Raw genomic sequence first — 15,900 nt, 5'->3', positions numbered from 1 at the left:
TGATGAGCAGTACATTAGCTGTTTTTCTCTGGTGGAAACTGCACACTTGACAATTTGGAATACTCACAGCTGAATACCTAACGGCACAATTTCCCTCTCAAAGGCCTCCCTCAGTAGATTAAACGCTCCCTCAGACACAATCAAAGAAGCTGATATTGTCTCAGCCCTGTTGAGCCATCAGGCTCTTTGGCATTTTACTTCAGCTCTGATTGTTTTGTTAAAGCATCATGTATTTTAGATGAATTTAACATGTATAATTTAGTAAGTATTCCTAGAAATCATCATCACTGCAATTTTTGGATAAACGACAAGTCTTGGGGAAAGAATTAGTCAAGGGAAAGAAACACAAATAATATTCTACAGACATTTTTCAAATTCACTTGGCTTTTATTCACATTTCATATCTGTTGACATCTCAACTGCACTATCTGTCCATACATTCCACTACTTTTCTGAATGGTCTTTTTCTCCCCATCCTAACTGATGAAAACAGGAAGTCAGACCACCATCATCACAAATAATAGTAATAATAATAATAATAATAACAATAACAATAATAATAATAATAATAAAAGCAGCATTAAAGAAACAACTTTTGATTTCTCTCTCCCTTCATCACCAGCATATTTGTATTAAATTTACCTGAATGTAACCATCAATCATCAGACAAACATAGATAGCTTGTGATAAATAATCATCATCATCATCATACTGCCATCATCAGAATCAGACTCCACACTCACAATAATATTAATAATAATAATAATAATGTAGAATACAAACTCAAGATATTAAAAAAAGTGACTCAAGCCTTTTTTAGGAAAGAAAACATGATTGGTCTACAGTGTGTGTGTGTGTGTGTGCATTTGTCATCTGCATCCTATTCTGAACCAGGATCTGCTCTGCGCTGCAGTAGCAGTAATGTTCCTAAATCCTGCTCCAGCCTTTCTTTAAGATCCAGTGAGACTAGATCTGCCATCGTCCTGTTTTTGTTTGTGTATTTGTTTGTGGTCATTAAGACAGTTGTGCGGACAGCAGACAGATACTGCCTGGTACCCGTGAGCTACAGCAGGCTGCTACAACAGCAGGTGGGGCTCTTCTTACTGCCAACAGCATGATAGCACTAGTTACACTGCGATGGGCCACGACCTACAGCTCCGACTGACGCATTCACACACTCCAAGGCTTAGTTTGAAATACTTTGGTTGTGATTGACATCATAATACATGATTTAGTGTCCTGTGAGTAATGGTTCTCAGTGCCACTTAACCCTTTAAACACCAAGCAGTTCTCTCCTATTTACTACTGTGTTAAAGCCCCTTTCAGACGCCTAACTCCTTGACGGCATTAAAATAAATAAAAAAATAAAAAAATTGGACCTACTTATATTTCCATAACACTTCCCTCAACCTGCAAGTTTTAATTGGATATATCCACATTATCATAAAGGCCACAGAAGAAACAAATTATGCATGTGAAAGGATTAAATGCACGTCTTGTTCCCTAATTAAAGACTCTTAAAAAAGTGTTTTCTCACTCAGCCTCTACTATGATGGACGGGGTTCTACATGACCATTTTTTCAGTTGGAAGCATGAAAGGTTTGGTTATTTCATATAAGAGATTTGTGTATTTCCTCTTCTGTCAGCTCTTCTTACTGGTTGAAGATCAGAGGCTGAGCTCATTTAGAAAATGGTGATGCATATATTTCCATCCATCAATCATCAATTTAGCAATATTTGAATTGTAATCAGATGGCAATTGCTGGGTTGTTTGGGGTATTGTCAATCAAATCTGATCAAATATCTAGATTTGAGATCATAAAAATGTTTTTATTTCAACATGTAGCGGGGCGCAAAAAGAGGTCAAAACAAAACAAAACAAACATTAAAAATAATCATCAGACCCTCCTTAATTTTCAAGTAAAGTTAGGCCAACTGCATGGATGAAATGATAAATATTCTATATATAAAGGGTCTTAACATACAGCATATAAGGAAACGAGAATCCAAATGTTATCTCTTGTCATTTTGTACTTGGCCATTGTAGTATAAAAGGCAGCAGAATAAAATAAATGTTATGAAATAAACTAATAAATGATGAACCTGGTGGTGAGCTTTCTCATGCTGACAACGGTCATTAATTAAGACTAAAACAGCAAAACACATTTTTAAAATCCATCACTGATGCAATATTCTTCCTTCATATCCTTGTTTTTCAACTCCACAGTGCCTTCTCATGGACCAGGTGCTTAATACTGTACGAGTATTGTGAATATATCCATAACAAACTTTTATGTAACCATCTCTGAATGACAAGAAGCCATCACTTTAACTGACAGACGTTACCTATTACATGTCTGAAAAGGGCTTAACTCTCATCAAATGTTTGCATAAAGCCAGGAGATAAGTTCACCATACTTATACTTCTATTTACTTAACTTTGCACACACCTTGCAGCCATGTTTTTGAACTACTCTGTATGAGATGTGAGCTTTTGGTCGGGCCCAGAGTCAATCAGATAAAAACAACATTAGTGCTAAATCTTCTTTCATTCGTCTGGGCTCTGCAGCCTGTCACCTGTGTCAGTGGAGACCATGAATACAGGCTATGGTGCCCAACAGCAATGATATGGTCACTGACTGTATGTCAGAAAGGCCTCCAGGGAAAGGATTAGTGTGCTTTCTCAGCGCAGTGTTCATTCTCATCACTAGGTGGCGGTGGTCATCAGAACACTGTCACCTCTTAACCACATCGAATGGGTTTTCTCTCTGGATGAGTGAGACACTGATGGGATACCATCATCAATAATTTATTTCAAGTCAAAAACAAATGAAAAAGCAGCTCAAAAATCCAAAATAAGCTGGTGCTGTCTTTTTTTGAAAGCCTGGACCTCCCCTGTCAGTTCTTACATCATCTTTCTCTCAATCCACCTTTTGTAGAGCTATGGTGGTCTCAGTGTGGACATGCATTCATCCATAATCCTCTCTTTGCATCCTTTAATTATTAATTTAATCCATCCATGTCTAGACTTTCTGGTGGTCTGGTTTGTGTCTTTTACTCCCAGTTGGCGCTGCTGGTGTCAGTCACTGGTATTGGAGGTAATCCTTCAGGGACTGGGGCAGAGGGAGGCTCTCAATCTCCTGAAGCCGCTCCCGACCCAAAGCAAGGCGGGCTGCACGCCGACACAGATCCATCAGAGGAAGAGGCTCGGCTGAGGAGAGGGAGAGAGGCAGAAAGATCAAACAATAAGTAAAAAGAGGATGTATAAGGGAAAAAACAATTTATGAAATTACTTATGCAAAAGTGTGACTCATGATAGCTTCGGCGTATGTTACATAGAGCTTGTTTATGTTTATACTTGCATCCAGTGTACCTAATACTCGGTGGTAATCGGAGGGCCCCCCCTACCTAGTGCTCCAGTGTTATGCTGAAGTCTTACACAGACTCAACACGCAAAGATTTCATGGATAGAATCCAATCAACTAGGCTAAAGTTTATACTTGCTAACAATAAAGGCCACTCACACAACGACGTAAACACTATTCCCTGAAACAGAATCCACACAGCCCACTCGCCTCTCTTTATAACTCGACACCCCGGCACACACGCACACGTTCAAACTCAACACTCGCACACTTGTGTGTCCCTGTGAAACTTTCCACCTTATGTAAAGCAGGCCAATCACAATTCAGTCATAGGACTTAGGCACATATCTTACCTTAAAGAAGAAAACACAAAAGAGTCATAGGGTTAGGGTCCTCGGCCTCATGATACTGAGTCTGTACTTTAACCAAGTGTAACCATGATGTTAAAGCAGAAATAAATCCACTGGTTTTCAGGTTGTACAGGGTAACGTTTTCTCAACTACACAGGCAATATAAGAGCAACAATATGTTACTGTATTCATATTTGTAAATAAATATTTAGCAGTTTAAAAAATGAATACCGCTGGACAAAGTCAGTTTACATTTTTTTTTAAGATAAGACAATTGCAAGTGACAAATCATTTTCTTAAGGATTTTTTCGGGGACCATGCAAAATTCTGCAGGACCCCCCGAGACCCATCGCATTTTGTAAAACTGCTTGCAACTCTGCCTCTAATACATGCATAATACATTTAATATTTTGAGAGACCCGTAGAGGGGATAGAGGGACTGATGATGCACACCTTTAAATATTTTAGTCTCCTCCTCACACACACATGCATGCCACCAATGACACCCGTTTGTCATAGCTTATATTATCACATTACTTTGAGTCCATTTTAAACACCATCTGTCACATCGTCTTTCTAACCTGCTGAAAAGCTTATTCTAGGGAAACTGATTAAGCATCATACTTTGAAAAGAATATTTGGGAGTTGGAAATATAGTATTAATATCTAATTTAGTGTTATTCATACACTGAAAGCAGGGGCTACCATTCATGTGCCACCTGCACATCAGGTGGCGCATTGCCATTCATTCAACCATTCATATCATTCATACTCATTCATACATCGGCGGGAGCAATTTGGGGTTTAGTGTCTTGCCAAAGGACACATAGACATGGATTAGCGGACTAACCAGGGATCGAAACCTCTGCTTGAAGGACGACCCGCTCTACCACTGAGCCACAGTCGCCCCATCACATCACTTTGCTCTCTATACTGTGAGCTCCTGGTCAGCCTTAACTTTGACCTTCATCTTCACACCAGGGTTAAGGAAGTAACAGATACAGGAGGCTGAGGTCTGATCTGCAAGTCACACAGACCGCGGAGTAGAGGAGGAGGGATGGTGCTTTAGAGGAAACCTCTCTGAATCGTGCTGTTGTTCGCTAATTTTAGCTTAGCACAGATAATGGGGTTGTGTTTCAATTGCCTGCTGCATTTTGGATCTGTTTGCAGGTTAACAGGATACCCAGATGTCACCTTTTCATTTATTTGCTTTCCGATTATAAAAGAGCAATGTAGAAAACATTAAGATAGTGGCTACTTATTTGTTGTCGATTGTTGCTTTTGCTAGGTTAGTTATCGTAATTCACATTAATTTTATAACAGCAAAAATTATGCTGGTGTCTATTTCGTTAAGCCAGCGTTCGTACTCGGCTTAAGTTTGTTTGTGAGAGAAAACAAACATCAATCTGTAACACAACGGTTCAACTGCAAGTAGAGAGTGTCTTGTAGTTCAGCGAGATGATCTTGCTGATTCCTTCATGTCAATATCAGTAGAATTTCTTATGCTTTTCAGTAAAGCTTAAAATACATAATATCATATATTTTTGGGAATTCACTTATAAATAAAATTAAATAACATAAAAATGGAAGTCAGTGGGCTATAGATGTTATTTTCAATGCGTCATATTTAACATTTCATATCTTCTGCTGCTCGTGTCACATTCAGGTCACATGATAACAGTAATCAGGCTTCCATTCAAAGTTAATTACTTAGACAACACAAAGCGATCAAAGTGGCAGCTAAACCCAATTAAATTTGATAAGGAAGTCGAACAGAATGCATTTGAACCACAAACAACACAGATATATTGGTATCGCTGTATGTTGGCAGATACAACAATAAACTGCAGTTCAAATTGTGTTTGAGTTTGAAACAGTGTCACCAGCCGAATTTATCCACCAGAGAGCACTGTCAAGTACATTTTTCAACTCTGAAATGTCCCACTAAGTACGGTATTTTATAGAAATCAAACGTAAGGGATCTTTTTTTGTACATGTTTATGTTTCATTTTGAAACAAAGTTCGATAAGCCTTGCTTGTCTGTATCTCAGAAACTATCAGAGGAAGAGAAGATATGGCTGAAATCTAGAGGACAATGCTCCAAGGATTAGTTCATTTGATTTGGTGATGGTCTGGATGTTGTGTATCTGGTGTAATTAGTTGGAGGCTGGAGGAAAGTCTGGCATCCAATTATCTACCATCAAACCCATTTAAGTAACGATAAAACAACACAAACTGAAAACATAAACTTGCTCATTTAATGCCAATTATTTACTCTTCGTCCTTCTCCCTTCTATGACTGTTAACAACTTGGCCTCATGGCTTCCTCCATATGGATTTTGCAGTATCATCCGTTTCAATTAATAGTAATGACCACATCTGATTGGTCTAATTACACAGCACAGCAGAGTGGGAGGGAAGGAGGAGAGGGACAGGGTAGCATAGTGAACTCCATGATCCAACAGCCCCCTCCCCCCCTTCAATAAACCCTTTCACCTCAGTCAGGCAAATACTGTATGCACACATGGCTTACTAAACTTCACATTACATGCAAAACCCTTAGAAACTAGTGACCCCCTACCAACGCAATGGGAGAACAACAATGGAAGTCATTCAGATGGAAAGGGGGAGAGAGTTTCAGTAAAAAGTAAAGACATACAATCACTTGATGTGTGAAGTTGCAGAAAAAGGACTCCTTTTATTAGAGATACCCTTTGTGTCTTTATCTTGTAAAGTGGTACGTATCTTACTTTGGAGGTGTGAAGGCCTCGCGAGGATCCTGCGTGGCATTAAAGCACAGCTAGTCTATCAGTCTGCCTTTCACTGCTGGTAAAAAAGGAAACGTTTCCATCACCCGTTGTATTTCCACCACCTGCTTCAGTAGCTGCACTGCTGTGTGTATGTTTGTGTTCAAGGTTAAACCAACAGGATTAAAGACTACCCAGCCTCTCAACACACACACAACTCGCACATCTACTTCAGTTCCACATTAGTGTGTTCTTGCAGTGTCACATTATTGCTCATCGACGCTCCTGGAAAACACCATTTTTTTTACTTTACTGGCACACGGTCACAATGACACAATGTCAGTAGTGATTTTGAGTTTGGCCTCTGTTTGACTCTCAATTACGCTGCTTTTGAGAGCTGCTCCAGTCACATTAACAAGATGTACTGCAGAGGGATGCGATTATATGGTAGCTGAGTGGCATCAAATTCAGATACAGTGAGCAGCTGATAAGTGATGCACACAAGTCATTTTTTGTGCATCTAACAATTTCTTTCTTATAAATTATAAATGAATATGTTGATTATCTTTTGAAAAATCAATTATTCATTTTGTCTATTCTAATGTATTCAATAATGAAAATGCCAATTATAAATGTTCAGTCCAATGTATTCAATAAACAATGAAACTGAGAAAATCTAAAAAATCTTAACATATGAAAAGCTTGAACTAGAAGATGTCTGGCATTTGAATGAATTAAATAGTTCTTCAAATATAAACACAGCAAAACATAACAGCAGGTCACGCGAGCAAAGGTATAGCATTGATCATTATGTACTAAAAAAACCTAAATTGGAAAACCTTGCATACTCACCTGTAGCACTGCACAACAGTTTACAATTATTCTTTAATCTTAATACTTCTACAGTTAATCTGTTGTCAGAATTGTGGTTGTTTATTTTCCAGAACTTAACCTATCAGTTAATAGACTGATGTATATCAACAAAAACAAATTACCCATGAAAACCAGTTCATACTGGTTCAAATAATTATTGCACTTAAATGTAGTTGGAGTGTGAGAGCTGAAGAACAACAGAGCAGACTCATTAACCGCTCTAAATATAGAGCTGACAGAAATAGACAGTGATGCTAAGCTGGCTTTATTGCCACGCTGGCTGATGACCATAGAGACAGAAAGTGTTTACTGACATCTGCTTTCCATTGGCAATGTCCTTTTTTGAATAGATAATAAGCAAAAAATTGCCCCGGCATTAAATATATACACTTGAAATCTTGAATTATTGAATTGCACAAAAGTCAAGAAAAAGTCAGCCAAAACCAAACATGGTGTTGAAAGACCAAAAACAACATGATAATAACTGTTACATAAGATCATCTATGCTGTTTGACAATACACAAACATGATTTCTATACAGGCACACAAACATTTGGCTCATTAGCTGTTCCACATTTGTTTTGCCAAAGTCCAGAGAAAAGCAGTAGAAGCAGTATTCAAGTGGAAAAGTCAACTGAAACCACAGAGCATGCATCTGAAAACGTCCTTTTGAGATTATTGTGGCTAAAACAAGTTTTGAATCTTGGTGAGTAAGCTTTGACGTGTTCATGAGAGCAATTTTGTAACAGATCCAATTAATTTAAGTGCGCTCGTAGGCTCTTTAGTGCTCAGTTATGTGGAGACAATTTCAGCAGATGACACTTTGGTTGCTTTGAGGAAGGATACACTGTTAACTCTCTGTGTTTCTCTCTCTCTATTTCTTTCTTTCCCTCTGAGGAAAAAAACTTGGAGAGCTTGAAATTCATCTGAAAAAGTAAAATTCACTAGTTGTACTGCAAAGTCTCTTAAGATTAAAATAGAGGTATAATTAACCCGTAACAGGAAGATATCAAAACAACCCCAAATCTCAAGAGAGAGTCACTTTCACCTCAATGTGAAATTATCCAAAACAGCACTGCTTCGTCTGCCAGATAATGTCAGAAATACTGATTGAGCCAATATTTACAATGTATTATAAATAACTTCATAATGATTTTTTTGTCCACTTGAGGGCAGTGGAAGGAAGTTGTTAACACTGACATATCATATTTTATGTTACAAGTTTGTTAACCAGCAGTGCTTCATAAGCATTTATTTGGCATTGTGTTTCTGGCCACGTGAAGAATGTACAGTCCAATCTTCAGCCTCTTTTAGCTCAGTTTTGGTCTCCATTGTTAATGCAAAAAACATTTATTATAGCACCATCAAGTTGAACCACTGCAGAAATGGACAGATGGATTATGATCATATGTTTATTCTAACCTTGTAAATAACTGTGGTCATTCTTTTAATACATTAAAGGTGTGGTCAGAAGACCATAATGCATTATAAAAGCTTCTATATATATTCTATATGTATAACACAAGTGAAATGTAGGTATACACTGTGGGCTCCAGAAGACGTAACATCCAGGTATCTTATAATATTGGTGTAGCTCTGGGTGACCCAGTAGCTGCTTTTTACTATAAGTTTGTTTCAACATTAATCATCAGCTGCCCTCCGGATGTGTATTGAATTATACAAGTTATTAACTGGGCTTAATAACTTATATTGCAATACTCAGTGCATTAACGATAATGACACTTTTTCATCCTATCAGCATCTCTTAAAAGACGCTAATGAGGAGAGAAACTGAGGATGATCAGCAGCAGGTCATTTACCCCTGCATCATTACACATTCAGTTCATTAAGAAGAATTACACTTAAAAATGCAGCAGGACTGAATATCATCACTGTGTGTGAATATCTTTACCTGTAGTTTACCACTGAGATACAAAGGAATATTGTGTTGGTGACACATTAAATCAGTTTTCTCAAGTCAGAAAATACGGTTTAAGAGCAGTGTCCTTCAATGATCTCTCCAGAGCTGAATTAAAACATGTTAAAGTGGCAATCCTTAAGATTTCATTAATGGTTGACTTAGATTTGTGCTTTAAGTTTAGCAGCCTGGAGTCTTTGGCTGCCTCCGAAATTATATATTAACATGCTATTTTTAAGTGTGTACATAGTACCATTTTTTGTTGGAGAAAAACTGCCAAACAGCATTTTTTTCCCGGGAATGTTGCAACAGACACCCATTTTGTAATACTACAGATATATAAATACTGCAATACTTTCACCAGTGGGCCAGAAGCTCAATCACCATTGTTTTACCTACTTTGGCAAAAAAATTAGATTTTTCGAACCTTTATTTAAAAGAAAATCTTTGAGATTGCCACTTTAAACTGTGAAAATATTCCTGAACAGTCTTTAAGCACAAGGCCCATTACTAAGGAAAATAAATTCAAAAAGCGATGACGAGTATAAACAAGAATCATGTGAAGGGGTTTTATTTTCTCTTTGCTCCTGAGCCCTTTTTAAGGAACATGTTGGCACATGTCGGTACTGAACCGGCGACCATTTAGAAACTTGCCACAATCCGCTTTGATTATTAGTTTATTTGAATGTGGCAGACCTCTATGAATTTTTCAATAAGGTTTTATTTAAAATGACTACTGGAGATGTGAAGAACTTCTTCCCTGATGAGACATTTTATATGGATATGAATTGTGACCCCGGGTCTGGTGCGAAGGGTAGAGGAAGTAACAGCGGCACACAGTGTGAGATGAAGCCTGTAATGGGATGCAGTGCACAGCAGTAGAGGGCAGGATTTACTGTCTGTGTAGACATTGATAATGGCAACAGCAGCATGACTTTTATGATGGATGTTAAAACTGACCTGAGGGGGGGCGGGAGCTAAAAAAAAAATCCTTGACAGATGATAAATGAGTTCAAAAGAAATACTGCAGAGAGAGTCAGTGGGAAAGACGAAACTCTTAAAGCCAAACTAAAAACTAAACTCTCTTCCTGTTTGTGTTAGGGAATTCGAACTGTGATGACATTGCAGCTATTGTCCATTTTTCAATGAGGATAAAGTTGTTTTTGAACACATTTGTGGAAACAAATACACTGACATTTTTGAGAGCCAGCATTGTTTGCAGATGCTACTGAGTGGACGCATCATAGCAAGCTAGGCTAACTAGCTTCAATGCTAAAAGGGGAAGCTGTAGCTTTTTTTTCAGACTATAGTTAGCCTAGTTTGTTATGCTAGAAATGATTCCCACAAGACATTTTGTTATTTCAACACCTGCTGAGACATCTCAGTGTTGTAGATTAGACAGGAGGGGGTCTCGTTACTGTTAGCTGTCTCTCTTTAAAGGTCCAGTTGTAGTAACGGCAAAAGTATTGTTTGCGCCGATTAAGCTACGGTAAAGACTGTCACAACCAAAAATGTACGTCCCCTGAAGAGCCCTCACGTAGGGCCACGGTCACTGCAGAAAAATAAATAAAACTTTCATTTCTTTTTTTGCTAAGTTACATTTTTGACCAAATAAGAACATAAGTCAAAACAAACACTGAGGATAATAAATAAACTGATTACTTGGAAACTCATACATTGCATATAGTATAGATGACTCAGGAAACATGATCCTCTCCTCTTTCTTTTTCTCAAGTCTTCCTCCCTCCTTTTGCCACAGCTCCATCTCATTTGTAACAATACACCTCGCCCCTCTTTCCTCCTGCAAAGCCACTTCACCAACAAAGAATACAACCCTCTGCCTGCCTTCTTCTCTACTAGCCATCGCCTTTCTTCCCTGCCCTTCCCTCACACTCGTCTTTTCATCTTTTTCCCTTTGTACTCTCCAAGGTCAGAGGGTTTGATCTGCTCTGGCACATTAGAAATCCTCGCTGTCGGGTGAAAGCTGTATTATCTTCAAAATGTCAACAAGAGACAGAAAACAGGTGTGAGTTTAGCTTGATGACAATGCAGTTTTCATCATTATCTGGTAGGTTTTGGAAGTGTTTCTAAACCCGAGAGGATGAGCAATTTAGAGGAGCATGTAATCCTTTAATCCTTTAATTAAAGTCAATATATTATGAAGATGAACTAAACTGTAATTACAAAGTTTGCAGACAACAACAGTAGTAAAATGTGGACTAATATACAACCCAAGTGCTGTGTACATATACACATAGTAATCAGTTACAGGATAAAATTACCAACAGCTCAATAATGTGACCTATTGTGGTAAATTTCAAAGCAATACTTAGCTTTTTCTTTCCTAATATAACACCATACTATCGACCCACTGATGTGTGTTTTGCTACAATGTGAAACAAATACAAGAAAAAACATTTACCCGAAGAAAAACCACAAACATATCTTGCAAACATGTTGACAGACACAAATAGTGCATACATATGCAAGGTCATGAATAGCAGGAATCAATCTGACAAACAAAGAGATACACAAATCAAGCAGATCAGAGATAAAAAATCAAACAGTGTTAAGTAAACAAAACCCCCGGCTATGCATATACATAGGCTTAAAGCTCGGTCAAGGGCAAATAGACCCAGCAGAGGCACATGTACTATTGAACTTCATTACTTTTTGGTACAATCAGAAATATGACCGTGGCTCCAACTACATCAAAACTTGTAAAAGGATAACCAGCCGTAGTTACATAGATTTGGGATGATTTGTCTGTCTTACAACAAAGTGGCAGGTTAAAATCAAATGTTCCAGCTTCATGGCAGATGTTAAAATAAGAGATCTAGATGTTTTGCTTGTGTGTAACCATCAGAGCAGTTGAATAGACACTATAACCAGTATTTAAGCTATGCGAACTACTAATGCTATCCATCAGCGGGCTAACAAAGCAAAGAAATAAGAGTTAAATCTAATGTTAAGGCATATTCTACTGCCAACAGTTTCACCACTAGAGAATTTAGAAATGTTTCATGCTTTTCTATTAGTAGACAAAATGTAAATCTGCTTTAAGGCATTAAATCATCGGAGGAGCTGAAGTAGACATTTAAACATCTTTGACTTGTATCATCCTCAGTTGGAAACATGTCTCTGGCAGTCACTGGAGGCCTGTGCTTGACATTAATTTAAAAAAAATCCCAAGTAAGACACACAAGTTAGCTAATTAGGTAGCCACTTCAGCAATTCTCTGATAGGAATATAGCTATATTTATCATATTGACTTAAAAATGAGGACCTATAGCTAAAACTGCTGCTGAGGCTGCTTGCTCAATCATTACACAAACTGGAAATGTGGGGAGCAACAAAGGGACAAAGACAAGACAAAAAATCTTTATGTGTATTAAAATAAAGTAATCAGTAAATCAAAATACCATAAAACACACCTTGTACTATGAGACCGGTCAAACCTTATTTATATGCTTAACTTTAACAGCTCTACTGCACTGCATGCTGACCAGTGACCAAATGTAGTCGATCTACTGAGAGGACAGCAGTGCAGTAAAAACAGCTCAGAAATGTTTCAGTCAATTCTGAAAAATATAAGTGTATTCAGACCTCACTTGAAACAACACAACAAAGGAAAGGATTAGTCTAGCAGGAGGTGTAGCTTTACTCTTTGTGCAAAGTGTCCTCATTTTAAAACACACAAGACACTGAACTCCTAACTCCAGCGCCCTTCAAAGCTACTGAGGGAAGTTGCCGTTATCCATAACTAATGTACCTCCGGAGGTGTCCTGTATCCTCTTCCACAGCACAATGTGTTACGCCTTAAGTTTTTAGCACAATCACACTCAAACACACACTGAAGCAGCGTGTTGTGCAGAACTAATGCAGTAATGTTGCTACAATCCATGGAGGATTTGTTAGAAAACCCTTTTGTACTAAAAAAGGATGCAGCCGCAGGGTGGGAGGACTAATGGCTACAAACATAGTTGTACTAAGTCCTTCCCACACATCTTTAGGAGAGGAGGGTGTGAAAATCTTTTTTTTTCTGATATCCTCACTGAGCAAACTGCATCTTGAGATATTTGGCTAAAGCTAACTTCGGTGGTGAAATTGTTTGTGCAGATCCTGTGGTATGAGTCATTTCTTACCAGCCACATCAATGTCACACAAAAAAAAAAGATGGGCACTGTGGGCAGAGCTGGCTAGTAGAGAGGAGTTGGTGGTAATACAAGCCATGCCAGTATTTCTTTTTAAAGCCCTGTTCTCTCTTTAGCATCCTGCATTACTGTAAACCCACTGTTCACCATCTCCTCTGGGGATGAGAGGCAGAGTGATAAGAGAAACAGGAGGAAGAAAGATGTGAAGGAGAGGTGGAAATATAAGGGGAGTGGGAGGAGGACTGGGCTGAGGGAGAGGAGAGAGGAGCGAGGGAGATGAAGCAGAGAAAGATGTGAAGAGGTCATGAGATGAGAAAAAGAGGACAGACGCTAAGAGGAGAGAGGGTGATAAATAGAAACGGAGAGAGCACAGCCGGCCTGTCTGACCCTCAGATATCCTTGACAGTTACAAACTGCAGGTAGGCAGACCTTATTCATAAAAATGTCAATATTAGACGAAATGCGTTGGCATGATTTACTAAGCACATTCTCAATTAATGTTCCTGCTTGCAGGCAGTTTTCCAAACATGATTAAACATCCTTCAGCCCTGTGTGTGTAATCTGCAGAGAAACTGCTGATGTTGATCCACTGTGGCAACAAAAACATGAGTAACCTGTTCACAGTTAGACAGAGAATGAGTGTGAACTGTCAATTGGCAAGTCTTTTTATAATAAAATGAAAAGGACAAGGAAATACAGTTGCTTAAAGCTGAACTAATAAATATTTTGTATGAACAATTGAAAAGATGTAAAATAGGAAAGGTGTTATTTGAAGTGACAAACACACCAAACACTGCAGTTCCTCTCAGATATGTAGCATTTGAGAATCGTGTACAGGTGTTTTGTTTTTTCCGTCACCCAAATTTACTGTTTTGATTCACTCTAATGAATCAAAACAGTAACTCTCTTATTAAACATTCAAGACTGGAAATTACAGAACAATTTGAATATGATACATGCAAAAAATATATTTATATTCGTAATCGCTACTCTTTAGTGTGTAGAAGATAGAATATTAGCTAGAAAAATAATCTTTACAAGGAAGAGAAACATCTATAATATATAACAGGTGAATAGATTAAAGAATGTGGGAATAAATTATTAATAATATCTCCATATATTATCTTCATTAGACCAACGTGTCCAGATGGGATGGGTACATCATTATTTGAAAGATTAGGAAAGCTAACTGTATATTTTGTGTTTGTGTGTGTGTGCCAGATAAAATAAAACAGAACAGAGAAAAAACACATAGAGGGACGGCAGAAAAGTTAAAGGTGAAATAGAGGTGAGACTTGGGGAAACTCGGCTCCTGCTGCTGTAGCCTCAGTGGATTAAGTGTAAATGAAGGTGGGAAAAACACACTCTCACATGTGCATTGACACGTATACAAGCATGAGCTCTCACACGTGTGCACACGCTGCAGGCTGCCTCACACCACCAACCTGACTGAGATAAAAAGCTGGCTGATCCTTCTCAGGCTTTACCTGTCAGGTCAGAGTGTGTGTTTATCTGAGTGCTTGTTCGTTCACATACACTGAAGATCAGAGGAGAAAAAGAATACAGACTGAGAGGAAAGAGAGGCTGGAAGAAAAGACAGAAAGGTTACATTTCAGTGGAGTGTCATACTTCACCCTCATGGTTTTAAATTAGACATCAGCTGATTTACAGGAAGAGGTAAAGGACCTTCCCTTTAAAGTAAAATACAACTGTACATCATGTGTCATTATCCCTAATGCTCACCTCCGCTTCCATTACAAGTACAACCCGCAGCTGGAGGCAACAAGTTTATACCTGCTGTATGGAAATTGCCCAAAGTAATTTTGTGTAATGTCGGAGATCACTCTAAGGTGACGAGTTAGGTGGATACCAAGAGGTAAACTACAGCATTTCATCATGCATTTACTAGACAAAAGTCATAGTGTTCAGTATCGCACTTCGATAAATTTCAGGGACTCAAAAGAAGGTGCTTTTAAAAAAATAGAGTTGTCAAAATTGGTGTTGTAGAAGTTGAGATATCCTGACTTTTTGTCCACATAGCTTCAAAATACACTGGATGCAATAATAAAGGATAGGGATTGCAGAAAGACTAAATATATGTCACATTCTGTAGCACAGTCACAAACACACATCAACAGTAAACTATAATCTGTGAGGTGCACAAAATCCGATTAAGGTTTGCAGACAGACCAGACATTAGCGCACTGATAATGACAGAGAGGGGGACACTAGCAAAATCACACAAACAGATGGTATGGATGAGCCTTGAGACATTTAAACTATGATGTAAACGTGTAGCCTCTGTGGACAACCAGGAATTCAAACAGGTGGGGGTGACATTTCAGAGTCAGATGATGGATGTGTTTACGCTACATCGTTTCATTTGTTTACTGTGGTAATAATAAAACGGACCATAACACTCATTTATTTAAAGTTAATGTATTGTGATGAATTGGTCAAAATTCACTTTCACACATTCGCATTTCAATTTTG

The 15,900-nt window shown here is 38.2% G+C and overlaps 1 protein-coding gene across 2 annotated transcripts in view; it reads right to left on the bottom strand.

Moving 5' to 3' along the window:
- Positions 1-385: 385 nt before the first annotated feature.
- The window catches only part of LOC129113185 (SPRY domain-containing SOCS box protein 4-like), a 68,897-nt gene continuing 53,382 nt past the window's right edge, over positions 386-15,900 (bottom strand). For both annotated transcript variants that reach the window (XM_054625383.1, XM_054625391.1), the window contains exon 3: positions 386-3,211. In XM_054625383.1, the coding sequence (XP_054481358.1) occupies positions 3,084-3,211 (128 nt within the window). In that variant the 3' untranslated portion in view covers positions 386-3,083. The remainder of the gene's footprint in view (positions 3,212-15,900) is intronic.

The sequence above is a fragment of the Anoplopoma fimbria genome, chromosome 3, assembly GCF_027596085.1.
Source record: "Anoplopoma fimbria isolate UVic2021 breed Golden Eagle Sablefish chromosome 3, Afim_UVic_2022, whole genome shotgun sequence".
Taxonomy (NCBI): domain Eukaryota; kingdom Metazoa; phylum Chordata; class Actinopteri; order Perciformes; family Anoplopomatidae; genus Anoplopoma; species Anoplopoma fimbria.
The sequence above is the reverse complement of the archived record's forward strand: the minus strand, read 5'-3'. Positions and strand labels throughout refer to the sequence as shown.